This window comes from Physeter macrocephalus, chromosome 7 (assembly GCF_002837175.3).
Source record: "Physeter macrocephalus isolate SW-GA chromosome 7, ASM283717v5, whole genome shotgun sequence".
In the NCBI taxonomy this organism is placed as follows: domain Eukaryota; kingdom Metazoa; phylum Chordata; class Mammalia; order Artiodactyla; family Physeteridae; genus Physeter; species Physeter macrocephalus.
The window spans coordinates 64999508-65014647 of NC_041220.1; the positions used below are offsets into that span (position 1 = coordinate 64999508).

Below are 15140 nucleotides of genomic sequence, written 5' to 3' on the forward strand. Positions count from 1 at the left end.
TTTAAGGTAATTATTGATATGTATGTTCCTATTACCATTTTCTTAATTGTTTTGGGTTTGTTTTTGTAGGTCCTTTTCTTGTCCTGTGTTTCCCACTTAGAGAAGTTCCTTTAACATTTGTTGTAGAGCTGGTTTGGTTGTGCTGAATTCTCTTAGCTTTTGCTTGTCTCTTAAGCTTTTGATTTCTCCATCAAATGTGAATGAGGTCCTTGCTGGATACAGTAATCTTGGTTGTAAGTTCTTCACTTTCATCACTTTAAGTATGTCATGCCACTCCCTACTGGCTTGTAGAGTTTCTGCTGAGAAATCAGCTGTTAACCTTATGGGAGTTCCCTTGTATGTTATTTTTCATTTTTCCCTTCCTTCTTTCAATAATTTTTCTTTGTCTTTAATTTTTGCCAGTTTGATTACTATGTGTCTCAGCATGTTTCTCCTTGGGTTTATCCTGTATGGGACTCTCTGCACTTCCTGGACTTGGGTGGCTCTTTCCTTTCCCATGTTAGGGAAGTTTTTGACTATAATCTCTTCACATATTTTCTCGGGTTCTTTCTCTCTCTCTTCTCCTTCTGCAACCCCTATAATGCGAATGTGGTTGCATTTAATGTTGTCCCATAGGTCTCTTAGGCTGTCTTCATTTCTTTTCATTCTTTTTTCTTTATTCTGCTCTGCAGCAGTGAATTCCGCCATTCTGTCTTCCAGGTTACTTATCCGTTCTTCTGCCTCAGTTATTCTGCTATTGATTCCTTCTAGTGTCATTTGCATTTCAGTTATTGTATTGTTCTTCACTGTTTGTTCTTTAATTCTTCTAGATCTTTGTTAAACATTTCTTGCATCTTCTCGATCTTTGCTTACATTCTTTTTCCAAAGTGCTGGTTCATCTTCACTATCGTTATTCTGAATTCTTTTTCTGGAAGATTGCCTATGTCCTTTTTCATTTAGTTGTTTTTCTGGGGTTCTGTCTTATTCCTTCATCTGATACATAGCCCTCTGCCTTTTCATCTTGTCTATCTTTCTGTGAATGTGGTTTTTGTTCCACAGGCTGCAGGATTGTAGTTCTTCTTGCTTCTGCTGTCTTCCCTCTGCTGACTTCTTTTTAGAAACACTTGGATTCACACACCAGTCTCAGGATTTGGTGAGTAGAGAGGAATTTGAGTGGTCGTCCTTGTTCATCTCTAACTTTAGACAGAATGAAATTACACTGTCTTTAAAAAGTGCTACTTGACTTCAGTGTTACCATCTTGTAAAGACTATTTCACAATTGACCTTAGTTCCCATTTATCAATTATAACATTGAATGAATATTTTCTTTTAGTGGGGAAAAATCCCTCAGTGTACATTCATGCTCATATTATTTTCCTTGGCAAGAAATGACAAATGGGTGATGAAAATCCTCTTTCAAGAACCAATGACATTTTTTTTGTGACTAAATCAAACCTTAGGTCCCAAGTATGCATGCAAATACTATCATCATCCTTGAGTTCCTCCTATAGACTCATTGTATGCTCCTTTGTAAAGGCCTAAATCAGCACTGAGTACAAGGTGTTAAAAATAAGACAGGGAAAAGAAAAAGGAAAATAAAGGAAGAGAAGGGGAAGGAAGGACCAAGCCTATATAAAATGAACAGAAAATGAGTCAGGAGGTACTCAGGCCCCTAGTGGTAGAGACAGCATGGAGGCTCTGTACAGCAGCCATCCTGCTCAGAGTATCCTCTTACCACCAGGGTGCACCAGTCAGGTGTGTAGCTACTTCAGACAGCCAGTTGGCCGCACACCATCCTAATCCTGACCTGGAAGACATTTTGAACAAAAGCAGTGCAAACAGGTCTTGCTCCCATCTTGTATTCTAGCTCTAATGCCTCTAACTAGATACAAAGGTATTCTGAATGCTAGAAGACAGCCCTGCACAAAGCTCTGCAGTCATGCTGAAGAAAAACATATTTGGATAATGGGAAATTTCAGGGTAGAAAATTGAGAATTTATAAGAAATAACTAAAGATTGCTACATTTCCACTTCCTTAATAATCACCTGGAGAATTTAAGGGTAAAATACATAAAGGTAAATTACAGTGAAATTATATAGAAAGCAGGAGTTAATGTAAAAAAGAAATTCTATATAACCGGACAATAGGAATGAAATATTACTAAAATGATCACATCATGCATTATGTGTGGGAAATAACAAATACAATTAGCAGTGGGTATTAAAGAAGCAGATAGCGATCTAATGGCAGAGGTAGCTGGAACAGGGAGGGCTGGATCATTGTCATTACTAGGATGTCAGCATATATGGAAGCAGTCCCATCTAGAAGTCGGGAAGAGTAGAGGAGGAGCAGTGCGTGATGTATCAGAAAGATTAATGATGTCTGATAGATGACAGTACAGAATGTAATGACAAAATCTCAGAATGGGCTTGAAGAAGAAAAATGTAAAAGAGGAAATCATTGTGTGAAGATCCTGGGGCATTAATAAAATTAACTTATATTAATATTAATCTCACCCCTTCAGTTTCTCAAATTCCCATAGTCCTGTGCTTATAGATTTAACTATGTATCACTTACTTTTTAAGCATCTACTTTCAAAAATCAAAAATTGGGCTAATCTAGAAGCTTGAATCTGAAAATCAGATTGTCAAACTGTATTTAGAAATAAGGAGCTTCAAGTCTCTACTTATAGCTACCTCTGAGTTCACAGACAGCATGAATCTGTTTCTAGGACATTTTCCTGTATTATGGTTATAGCACTTAACACCTGTTTATGGTTGTCGGTCACCTTCACTAGATTATAGCAGGAACAGGACTGTTTGTTTTGTTTTAGCTTTTTTTCTAAGCCAAGCGCTTAGAACAATATCTGACACACAGTGGGTACTCAATAAATGTGTGCTGTATTCATTTTGAGATTACAACTGGAGCAAGGATTTCTTCACATTGATATAAACTAGATGATAAATTTTTACAAATAATTTTATAAAGATGGAATCATTCGTCTGAGATATTGGTTGATTCACTTGGTGATAACATTATTTTTCTGACTACTAAGCATACCTACTTTGTCATTGTAAAGTAAATTGATAAAGCCATAAAAGTAAAAGATTTATTTATAAAAGAATAGTTCTTATCATTAAGTGGATGAATGGACTGATTTGATTTGAAAGATTAAGATTAAGAAATTATGAGCAGGATGAAGAAAGTAAAGAGACTATTATAGACATCTAAAATATAGTAAGAAAGGGGAAAGGTGGGGAGGACGGATAAATTAGGAGGTTGGAATTAGCATATACACACTACTATATATAAAATAGGTAATCAACAAGGACCTACTGTATAGCACAGAGAACTCTACTCAATACTCTGTAATAACCTATATGGGAAAAGAATCTGGAAAAGAATATATATATATTATATGTATAACTGAAACACTTTGCTCTACACCTGGAACTAACACAACATTGTAAATCAACTATACTCCAATATAAATTAAAAATTAAAAAAAGAAAATAAAATATAGTAAGAGTATTAAACAGTTGAATGGAAGTAGTTTAGGGGAAGGCTAAATTGGCTTTGTGTAAGGCTAGTGATAAAGCAGGGGAAACTAGCCAGAATAAGGCACTAATTCTGAGAGTGTGGTAGAAGACCTTTGGTTGGCCTATATCTCATGCTTCCAGGAAACTGGGGGAAATCTTCAGTTTGTAAAACTTCTAGGAATCTTGATTATCCAGGCAGGATAGGCACTTTTTTCCCAGACATTGTCCAAAGGACCCTCCACCCATCTGAGTAAACTCTGTGGAACTGGCTTCATTCAGAAGATAAGCTGCTGAGTCAATGCCACTAGCATATTAACTTCTGAATGCAGAATGTCATAGTGATAGCTGATGTTTTGTCCACTAAGCTCTCCCCACCAGCATGATGATTGAACCTTCACAATCATAACTGAAGCATCTCTATTGCAACACTTTTAATGATAGCCATTGTAATATAAAACAGGATAAATGGGTAATTCAGTAATTTGGAATATTCATACTTACTCGTCATAAAATGCAAGGTGACCAACCAACTTCTTTTCACTGCTTCCCCATCATATTATCATGTTTTAGACACACTCCCATTACACATCATCCTACTTGGAGTTTTCCCTCTGTTAAATTTCCTCCTCTTGGAGCCAGGTTAGTAATTTTCAGGATGCTGGGACACTAAGAAGTTCCAAGGGGTGGGGCGTGGAAATACTCAGCTCCACCATAGGCAGCTCATGCAACTCGGGAGTGGAACTTGCTCACTACAGCCCTGGGTGCTTCCTGAGTGGATGCCAGCACACTTCATGGTCTCACTAAAGCTATTGTTCCTCCCATATCCTATTTCTCATTCTCCATCTTCTCACCTTTAGCCTCTGCTTCTCCATTTAGAATTCCTTCCTGCCTTCCCAAATTTGTCATTTATCTTAGTTTTGTCAGTTATTTGCAATGGTATAGAGTAGTGTGAAAGCACAGGCCTTGCTAGAGTAAGAATTCCAGAATTTAACTCCCAATTTTGCCACTTGCTAATCGTAAAACCTTGTCAAATTATCCCATCTCTCTGAGCCTCAATCTCTTCAGTGTGAAAAATATGATAACCTCTAACAATAGTGTTGTTAAGGCAGCCAGTCCGTGTAAAGAGCATAGATAGCACAGTGACTCGCAAATTACAAATACTCAATAAATGTTATATGCTAATTTTTATATGCTAGTCCTTCTCAGGCCATTACATATATATATCTGAACAATAATTTAGAAATATTAAATCAGTTGATTATTAAGCTACAACTTTTATATAACTAAATCAATATACTTTTTGGTTACTTTGGATACTAACATAGTATCAATGTTTACTAGTCATCATAAATGTAAATAAATTAATCTAAGATGTGACTTATGCATGAGACCAACTTCATAAAAGCTTTATTTTCACTTAAGATTTGTGGCTTCTCATGATGCCATGAGCCTTTGCTCATAGCTGTGTACTCTGTTGTCGCTGGATGAGTCCCTTGTTGCCTCTCTCTCTCTTTTGGAAGTCTGACTTTGCAAGGAGCTGGGGGAGGTGGAGGCACTTCGGCTAAGGGATTTGTTATCTCAGGCCTTTACCCACCCTCCCAGTCTCCCTCTGTCTCTTTCTGCCTCCTCCCTGTCCCTACTCCAGTCCCCACAATCCATCCCCAAATGAGATACCACATAGGCAAAGCCTCCCTGGTCTACAATAAGTAAGCTTCATCAATGTGTAAGAGGGCGCTTGCTTATTGATTTTTTTCCTTGATGTCAGTAATATATCCCTAAGGTAAAAACCTAGGAAGCATGGACAATAAGAGGGGAAAGACCCATAATCCCAGCCAAGGCCAACCACAGCTAACAATTTGCTGTTTGGCCTTCCGCTGTTTTGTATTCGTATGGAAATCTAAATATTTACAATAGTTCTTTCACCTGGTGTGTACAGTTTGTATTTTAGGGCTCCACACTGTGTTTTCTCATAAAATGCATTATTCTAAAACATGATTTCTTTCTTTCTTTCTTTCTTTTTGGCTGCGTTGGGTCTTCATTGTTGCGAACGGGTTTTCTCTAGTTGCAGCGAGCAGAGGCTACTCTTCATTGTGGTGCACAGGCTTCTCATTGTGGTGGCTTGTCTTGTTGCGGAGCATGGGCTCTAGGCGCGCGGGCTTATTAGTTGTGGCTCACAGGCTCTAGAGCGCAGGCTCAGTAGTTGTGGCGCACGGGCTTAGCTGCTCCGCGGCATGTGGGATCTTCCTGGACGAGGGCTCAAACCCGTGTCCCCTGCATTGGCAGGCGGATTCTTAACCCCTGCTTAACCAGGGAAGTCCCCAAAACATGATTTCTGATGACTCCATAGTATTCTATATGATGAGCATACTGTAATTTATTTATTCAGTTCTTGATTGTTGGACTTTTAGATTGTTGCCAGTTTTTTACTATTATGAATATTGCAGTAAACAACTGTGACCATCTTTGTAAATACCTAAGATTATTTGCAAAAGGGACCTTTAATATTTATTATATTGGTGTTAAGTTTTTTCTTTGCTTATAAATGGTTACTTGTATTCTCAAAACCAAAATTAACATTTAAACCTTTGTGTATAACAAAAGCTGTGTATGTGTATATAATATTCATATATGTGTATATAATATTTCATGCCTTACATGTGTGTAATTAAACAGCTTTAACGTATACAAAGTTGATATATGAGTATCATTTGTAACCCATTCTCTAGGCCTGTTATTATTACAAATAGGTACACTATGAGGCTTTAGGGATACACATACAAGAAGATGGTATTCTGTGGGGTAAAGAGAAAGGGACTAGAATATGAGGCAGGGTATTGTAGTAGAAGAAGCTTGCCTTTAAAGTAAGGAGGATCTGGGTTCAATTTCAGTTTTAACCTTAAAAATCAGATTTAACTCTCTGGACTTCATTTTCAACTATTATAAAATGGAGGTAGTAATACTGGTGGTACAGTCTGCTATAAGAATTAAGTGCCTAGCACATGATTGGTACTAAATGAATGTAGTTTCTCTTCCCTTCAGTTTGTCATGTTATGACTCTATGACTAATACTACAGTATACTTTAAATGAAAATATACAAAAATTTATCATCTAGCACTAAAGGGCTTATTTAAGTTGCTGGTACTTTGATATATATGCTGTGAAAGGTGTATATAAACTTTTACTCTTATATTTTTCCTTGACCCATGTTATCCTAAGCAAAAACATTCCCCCCAGAATGAGCATCTGGAAGCATCCCAAGGTTTAATTTCTTTTTCTTCATTTACTTGAGACCCATATATATATATATATATATTTCAGCTTGTTATAATTGCATGGACTTATGCAATCTTTCATCTCCAAGTGTTTTCATTTGATGGTATCAGTACATGATAATCACAGACTGATTTTTTTCCTTTGGAGATTCTTTTCTTACACATATATATACTTCCTAATTTTCATGAATAAAGCAAGTGTCCATAGCAGTATCCGAAAGAACTTCTTTGGTAAAGAGCAATTAAATCAAAGACACTTCTTTATTATGAAGAAATACAGATTTCCTTTGAACCGTGTTTTATATTGTTAAATGATATGTTGTTTATACTTAATTTTACTTGGTTACATATATGTATATCACAAAGGGGAAAGGCCCTTTCAAGAAATGTCTCTGGCCATTGTTATTATTACTCTGTTATGTTTTTATGGCCAAGTCTTTAAGAAATTTATATTGTGAAATATTTAAAATATGCATAAAAATAGCAAGAAAACAATGTTAACACCTATACAACCATCAACCAGATTTGTTAGATCTGAATATTATGTATGTTTTCAATTCTACATGCTGTACATTTCTGCAACTTGTTCTGATTAGCATTACGTTTTGGAGATTTGCTCATGTAAATACATGTAGCACTAGTTGTGTAATACTTAGTTGACTAAGTATCCATTTTCTGTTGATGGATATGAATGTTATTTCCAATTTATTGCTATTATAAACAGTGCTGTAGTGTAGAAGTCTGTACACATTTCCTTGGGTTCATTCATTTTTTGAACAGATACTAATTTTGCCACTACATATATTAGAGCCTACATCAGTTTCTGGAAAACAAAGATACATAAATTATAGTTTCAGCTCTTGGGAAATTCAGAGCCTAGCAGAGGAGAAGGAAGTACAAACAAATTAGGGTAATACAGTTCACTGACATAGTATTAGAGGTGTGTGTAGATATATGTCTGGCTATCTATCATCTAGGAAGAGAGAAACAGAGAGAAAGAGAGACAATACAGAGAGAAGAGAGAGAGACAGAGTTCAAGAGAGACAGAGACACACAGAGACAGAGAGAGAGAGACAGAGAGAAAGAGCCACTGAGGAGGAGTGACAGCTGTGTTTCACTGACTCTGAAGTTGAAATGATTGAGTGGGTCCCATCCCACAGAATGAACAGAAACTCCCTGGGAAAAATGAAAGGGAAGAGGACTTTTGGTAGATTAAAGCTATAAAACACTATGCATATACCAAAAAAAATTTAACTATTTCAAAATGATAGATGCCTGTCTGTGAGTGGTGAAAAATGTAATTGAGCATCTGGGAAGGACCAGACAGCAAAATAAATGAAAAGATTTGGATTTTATCCTGTAGGTTATGGGTAACCTTTAAATAGTTGTAAGCGTTAGAATAACATGATAATATTTAAATTTTAGAACGGTTACTCTGGTAGCCCCTGGGCAAGGATGAGACTGGAAGTAGCATTGATGTGGTTCTAAACTAATACAGGAATAGTTGAAAAATCAAACAGAGAAACAGAAAGTAGACTAGAAAGACTTTCTGGCTTTGGATCCTGGGCATATGGTGTTACCAGTAACAAGGAAGAGCATACAGAAAGGAAGCAAGGTTTGGGGGTGGGGGAAGAAGATGGGAGGGTGGGAGGTGATGATGAATCCCATTTGAACTTGTTAAATTTGAAACACTCATGGTATATTCAGGTGGAGAAGTCCAGTAGAGGATTGAGATATATGGATTTGGGGTGAGGGAGAAAGCTCTAATCTGGAGTGATAGGTTTGGAAGTCATTAGCATCAATGGTACCAGACACTGAAGCATGGATAAAACCATGAGAGTGAGTTTGTTTATACAAAACAATTGTTTATACAATCAATGCCATTTGCCTCCTCTTTTATTATTTTGTTACACTTCAAAATTCACAATGTGGTGCTTGAGAGGACTTTTCTACTTTAAATAAAGATACCCAATATTGTCCCATGTAAGCATGATGTATTTAAATTTTACATAATATTAAGGTATATTTTATGCCTTACATGAGTGTTGTTAAATAGCTTTTTTAAGAAGAAGCTGTGTGGATTGAGCAGTCCTGTCATGTCTGACGCTTATTGGTTGGTATAAGTTCCATATGTTTCCTTTTTGTCTCTGCATAACCAGTGCTAATGAAGGATGACCTCTTCTTTTTTTATATAAATTTATTTATTTATTTATTTATTTTTGGCTGTGTTGGGTCTTTGTTTCTGTGCGAGGGTCTTCTCCAGTTGCGGCGAGCAGGGGCCACTCTTCATCGCGGTGCGTGGGCTCTCACTGTCACAGCCTCTCCCGTTGCGGAGCACAGGCTCCAGACACACAGGCTCAGTAGTTGTGGCTCATGGGCTTAGTTGCTCCGCGGCATGTGGGATCTTCCCAGACCAGGGCTCGAACCCGTGTCCCCTGCATTGGCAGGCAGATTCTTAACCACTGCGCCACCAGGGAAGCCCAAGGTTGGGCTATTCTTGCTGCAGCATTCACTTTGAATAATTGTGTAGGAAAAATATTGTGGTTTTTTTTTTCCTGAAGCTTTGCTGTTTCATACTTGTTGTTCCCTTATAACTCCACTCTTTATCATCTTTGAAAGTACTTTTTGAGTAACATGAGAAAACATCTTTGGGAAAACAAAATACACCATATAGTATTATGCTTTAAAAATAGAATGATTGTCTTAACTTCATAAATGTTGAATTTTTCCACATATAAACTTAAGGATCATTAATAAATGTTTCTCACAGCTTGTATTTTCTGTTTGAGCTTGTGTTTCTGGTATGTGCCTAGTGGACTTGTCATGATCACCCTTTATCCTTCAATGCATTTGATTTCCATTATATGACTTGGCTAGGTTTCCCAGTTGACTTGCTTTTTCCAGCCTCAATTCTCACAGACTATTGTATCTTCATATAATTTTTTTCACCAGAGAGCCTGGTTTCAGTAACCATGTATTTCTCATGCTTATTATTTAATTATTTTAATGCTTTGTAAAACAAGAACAAATTATTTTTTCAGTTCTTTATGGTCTGATTATCTGATTTCTGAGGCTGGGCTGCTTAATTTTTGCTTGAACCATCTATTGACTTAAATTCATTCTTATTTTTTAAAAACTAGGACCTGAAACAAAAGTTCTACATACTTTGGATATGCTCTATAGTTTTTCCTGGCCATTTAGGCTATTTTTTTCCTGGTCATCCGGTCTATTATTTTTTTCTATTTATTATTACACCCCTATGCTGTCTATTCAACTCTCTGGAGGGTCTGGTTAAGGCAGACATGGGTATGACATTCAGAGTCTACATGGTAGTAGGGATTAAAAGCCCTCTACCCCTCTGTTAGCAAATTATTCTCTCTGCATTAAAAACCAATAGGTTCTAGGGTATCTAATCCATATTGAATAAAGAGTGGTGCATAAAGCCATGATATTTTCCCTGGTTATCAGTAGATGATTTAAAATCTACTCTACAGCTTCTGTGCCCTTTTGAATATGTCCCTTGAATATCATGACTTACTTCAACAAGTGACTCCAATAAATGCTATCTGGACTACACTGAAGAGGAGGTTTAAGGCATTTTCTTTTTACCATGCCTTCAGTGGACTTACCTCTTTCTAGTTTATTAATTTTTTAGTAGCCCTTTATATGAGGCTATATCAAGTAATTGTTTATAGCTGTAACAAAGCTGTTTAACAAGACCCGTGTAAGGCATAAAATATGCCTTAATATTATGTAAAATTTAAATACATGATGCTAACATGGGATGACAGTGGGTGCCTTCATTTAAAGTAGAAAAGTCTTCTTTCAAGCATCACATCGCAAATTTTGAAGTGTAACAAGATAGTGACAGAGGAAAAGGAGAATGGCAATACAGAGGACCTAGATGAGATATGTGATGAGTAAAGAACAGTACGGATTACAAGTGGGACAGCACTGAAGGTGACCACATTAGGGGATAGTATTGATGTTACTCCTACTGCATTGTGACCTCCAGTGGCCAGGACCATGTCTCATTTATCATTGTATTTCTTGTACCTCGTGAAGAACCTTACATTGGAAACTAGAAAACTCACTGTTAAATGAATAAACTTCCTTCTTTAGAAGTCAGGTGCTTATCTTGGTTTAAGGTTTTTTGCTAAAACTTGAAAAAAGCCTTCATCGGGGCAGATGATCTCTTCAGGATCCATTCAAACTTAGATTCTCCTTAACACCTTGTTTAGGGCTGAAAAGCTTAATATAGCATTGCAGTATTAATATGCTTAATATAGCATTGCATCGACACCATTGTCTCAGAGCTTACAGGTGCAGAATTCAAAGGTAAGATAGGGAGAAGGCAGAGAAACGGCTGAGAGCTGATGACTGTCCTCAGTGAAAGAACGAGAAAACACCATTGCTTTACTTTTCGTGTGGGTAGCAGTATGAGCCCTTCTTTGGTGGAGTCATCATTCCTGCGGTACATTCGGATTTGTGGTATTGCTGAATGTCTCTCCCAAATGTGTGATGACTGGCAGAAAGTGAAATGATTTCATTAGATCTAGAGTCAGTCATTACTAGTTGTGGCTTTGCAATAACACTGCACATCTAATTAAAATTCAGGAAGCTACTTTTTAAAAAAAATTCTGGGATGAAATATCACACATCAACGCTTGTGTAATAATCTATACAGAGGTGGTGTTTGAAATAGGCTATGGAGAATCTGACTGTCCACCTAGCTACCTGCTTTAGGTGTGGCTTTGGTTCCGAAGGAGGGCAATGAGAAGGAAGGAATCACTGTGTTGCCATAGATCTCCTCAGGCAGGTTTCTGTGAAAGTCCTTTCTTCTCACCCATGTATGTTCAGAGAAATGTTTCTGGCTCTGGCTCTCCATCTTTCACCTAAGTGCGTTTCCTCCGTTTCCTCCCTAATTTATTTCTGATTTGGTTACTTAATAATTGATTATTTTAGAATGACTTACCTTTGTTACAAAACTTGAGCATTAATGAGTAACTATGCATGGGTCTGGGCTTTATGACTGTGGTTGGAACACATTTAAATAAGTCATAGTTCTTCTCTGAGTGTGCAGATTGCAGCCAATCTGCTCTTAGTATCTTCCTAATGTGTGCCTTTTCAATCAAGATAGAAATCAATATCAGGGATCACACATTACGTTGCAAAAAAAGGGCAGTTGTATTTCCATCATGTTTCTGTTGTATGTGTCTCATAATTCATACTTACACTTATTTTAAAGATAGGCAGGAAGATTCCTTGTCTCTGTAAAACACACACACAAAAAAAACAAAGGACACATAACATACATCTTTCACAGGATACTTAGGATAGTCATAAAAATAATGTGAGCTTCCCTGGTGGCGCTGTGGTTGAGAATCTGCCTGCCAATGCAGGAGACACAAGTTCGAGCCCTGGTCTGGGAAGATCCCACATGCCGCGGAGCAACTGGGCCCATGAGCCACAGTTACTGAGCCTGCGCTTCTGGAGTCTGTGCTCCGCAACAAGAGAGGCCGCAATAGTGAGGGGCCTGTGCACCGCGATGAAGAGTGGCCCCCGCTTGCCACAACTAGAGAAAGCCCTCACACAGAAACGAAGACCCAACACAGCCATAAATAAATAAATAAGTAAATAAGTAAATAAATAAAAAATAATGTGATACACCATGTCAGCATGAATGAGAATTCCTCTTTGTACATTAAGAGTAACATAAGTTCTTTTAGGTCATTAAGATGTAACCTCAAATTTACTTTTTTTAAATAAAAAACAACTTCGAAGGAGTTTCCCCCTCCTCTACTTTATGATAAAATTTCTGACTTTTTAGTGGAAGCTCTATATGGCTTGAAAAGAACTTAGTAAATGGCATTAGTTTACTGTGGGCATTAGATGAGATCGTAAACCTGAGTAAATTTCTTCAAACACAAATAAATAGACTTTAAAACTTGTTTCAGATATAAGCTTGTGAACAGACATTATCTTAGGTCTCAAAATACTACGTCCAGGAGTTTATCCTAAAGAGCGGTACAAGGAGGCTTTCAGAGAAATAGTCAAAGATATCCATCACAGATTTATTTATCATAGCAAAAAGTTGGAAACAGCCTAAACATCCAACAACATGGGAATATTTAATGAATGATGGTATAGCTATAAGAAGGAATTCTTATGACCAATTATATTTTGAAAAAATAATTATATTAGGTTACAGACATGCTAGAAATCTAAATAAAACCACACACACACACACACACACATTGACAACAGAAAATAAAGAAGAAAAAATACAACTTGAGAAGAGTTGTTACCTCAGGCTAATGGCTAATAGGTGATAGATAAATATTGATTCTTTATCTTTCTCTGATTTCTCCAAGTAAATTCTTCAAGATGTACTGATTTCACAATTATAAAATGAAATAAAAAATATTAAGATTATCCATTCCCAGTCTGTGGCAAGATTCTGCCTGTGGTCCATGTTGTCTTCTGGGACTGTTAACCTTTTAAGGTAGAAGAGCATGGGAGTGGTGTACTAAGCTGAAATGGCTTGTCTCCTGCAAAGTACCAAACGTGCTAATTAAATGACTCTTCTTGGGAGAAAAGAAGAAATGAAAAGACATGTGAATTAAATGGATAAACTATATGGGATATAAATTATATCTCAATGAAGCTTATAAAAACAGGTGGGAAACTGAAAGGCCTAGGGATGCTGAAATTGAGGGTAATTTTGGCTTTTAAATTAATTTAGTAGAAAGAAGTCAAAAGAAGTCATCTAGTTTTCAATTAGCACCAAGAGGAAGGAGTGGGGCAGGAATATGAGGGAAAGAGGTAGGAAAGGAAAACCTGTACCTGCTCTCATTTGGGTTCCTTTTTTCTACCTTTGCCATTCTGTCTTGAATGTTCTTTGCTGCTGAAGGTCTTTTCTCTTGCCTCAAGCCCCTAGAGCTATCCAGATGTCATTAATACCTCATTCTACTATAGTCAGTCGCAGACAAATCCAGATTTTAACTGAAGCAAGCTTTGTAATGAATAGAGGCACAGTCATTTTTTGCCCCTGTGTTAATTATTTTAAACCTTAGAAAAACCTGTTTAGTTTCAAATTTATCTGATTCATCTCCAGCACTAGCTAGTCCTTGACATTTCTGAAAAAGCATGTATAGGGACTTTAAGGTTTTTTTTATATGATTAAATAATTAATACCTTCTTATATTTGAGTATCATGGGACATTATTATTATTTTTTTTTGCAGAATACAAAAATCAATATACATTACCAATTTTATTTCTATGTATTAGCATGGACAATCTGAAATAAAATCAGAAAGCAATTTCATTTCCAGTAATACCAACAAAGAATAAAATGCTTATGAATAAATCTAACAAAATAATGGTATAACTTGTATTAAATTAAAGAAGACCAACATAAATGGAAAAATATCGTATAGTCATAAATCAGAAGACATAACATTGTTAAGATGGAAACACTATCCAAATTGTTATACAGATTCAATGCAATTCTTATCAATATTGCAGTTGCCTTTTTTGTAGACCTTGACAAGTTTATCTTAAAATTCATACAGAAATGCAGCAAACCCAGAATTGCCAAAACTATCTTAGAACAAAAAGAAGTTGGAGGACTTACAACTCATGATTTCAAAACTTACTACAGAACTATGGTATCCATAGTACTATAGTTTATGTGGTACAAGCATAAGATAGGTGTGTGTGTGTGTGTGTGTGTGTGTGTGTGTGTGTGTGTGTGTGTGTGTATTTCCCTCAGTGGAATAGAATTGAGAGTTTAGAAATGAGCCTTTACATTTATAATCAATTGATTTTGAAGAAATGTACTAAGATAATTCAATAGGGAAAGAACAATGTTTTTGAAAAATTTTACTTGGACAAGCAGATATCCACATACAAGTAATTAAAATTGGATCCCTTCCTCACATCATATAGAAAAACTAAATTAAAATGCATTAAACACCTAAATGTATTAGCTGAAACAATAACTCTTAGAGGAAAAGAGAGGTATTAAATAATTATTACCCTCTTATATTTGAGTATCATGGGACATTATTATTGTTATTTACCATTTTATTTTATTTTTTTGTTTTCATACACACCCTGTATTTTATTTTTACAAGAGATAAATAAACTGACACCAAGCATTGTAAATGGATGACCACAACAAAAGCAACAATTATTGCAATTACCAAACATGAAACACACTCATACTATGTCAAAATATTGACATTCAGTCCAGTAATCCTCCACTGTAACATCTTCTTTACTTTGCAGTGAAAATTGATTTGTATATTTTTTGCCTCTGAGTCCTTGTGGGATTTTTTTTTT

General features: G+C 36.3%; 1 protein-coding gene across 13 annotated transcripts in view; it reads left to right on the top strand.

The window, feature by feature from the left end:
* MTHFD2L (methylenetetrahydrofolate dehydrogenase (NADP+ dependent) 2 like) overlaps positions 1–15140 on the top strand; it is a 134512-nt gene that overhangs the window by 63573 nt on the left and 55799 nt on the right. Inside the window, exon 7 of one of the 13 annotated variants that reach the window (XM_055086025.1) lies at positions 5582–5944. The exons of the other annotated variants lie outside the window; for them this stretch is intronic. Within the exon in view, the coding sequence (XP_054942000.1) occupies positions 5582–5703 (122 nt within the window). The 3' untranslated portion in view covers positions 5704–5944. Of the gene's footprint in view, positions 1–5581; positions 5945–15140 lie in introns of those variants that run through there. 13 annotated transcript variants of the gene reach the window in all.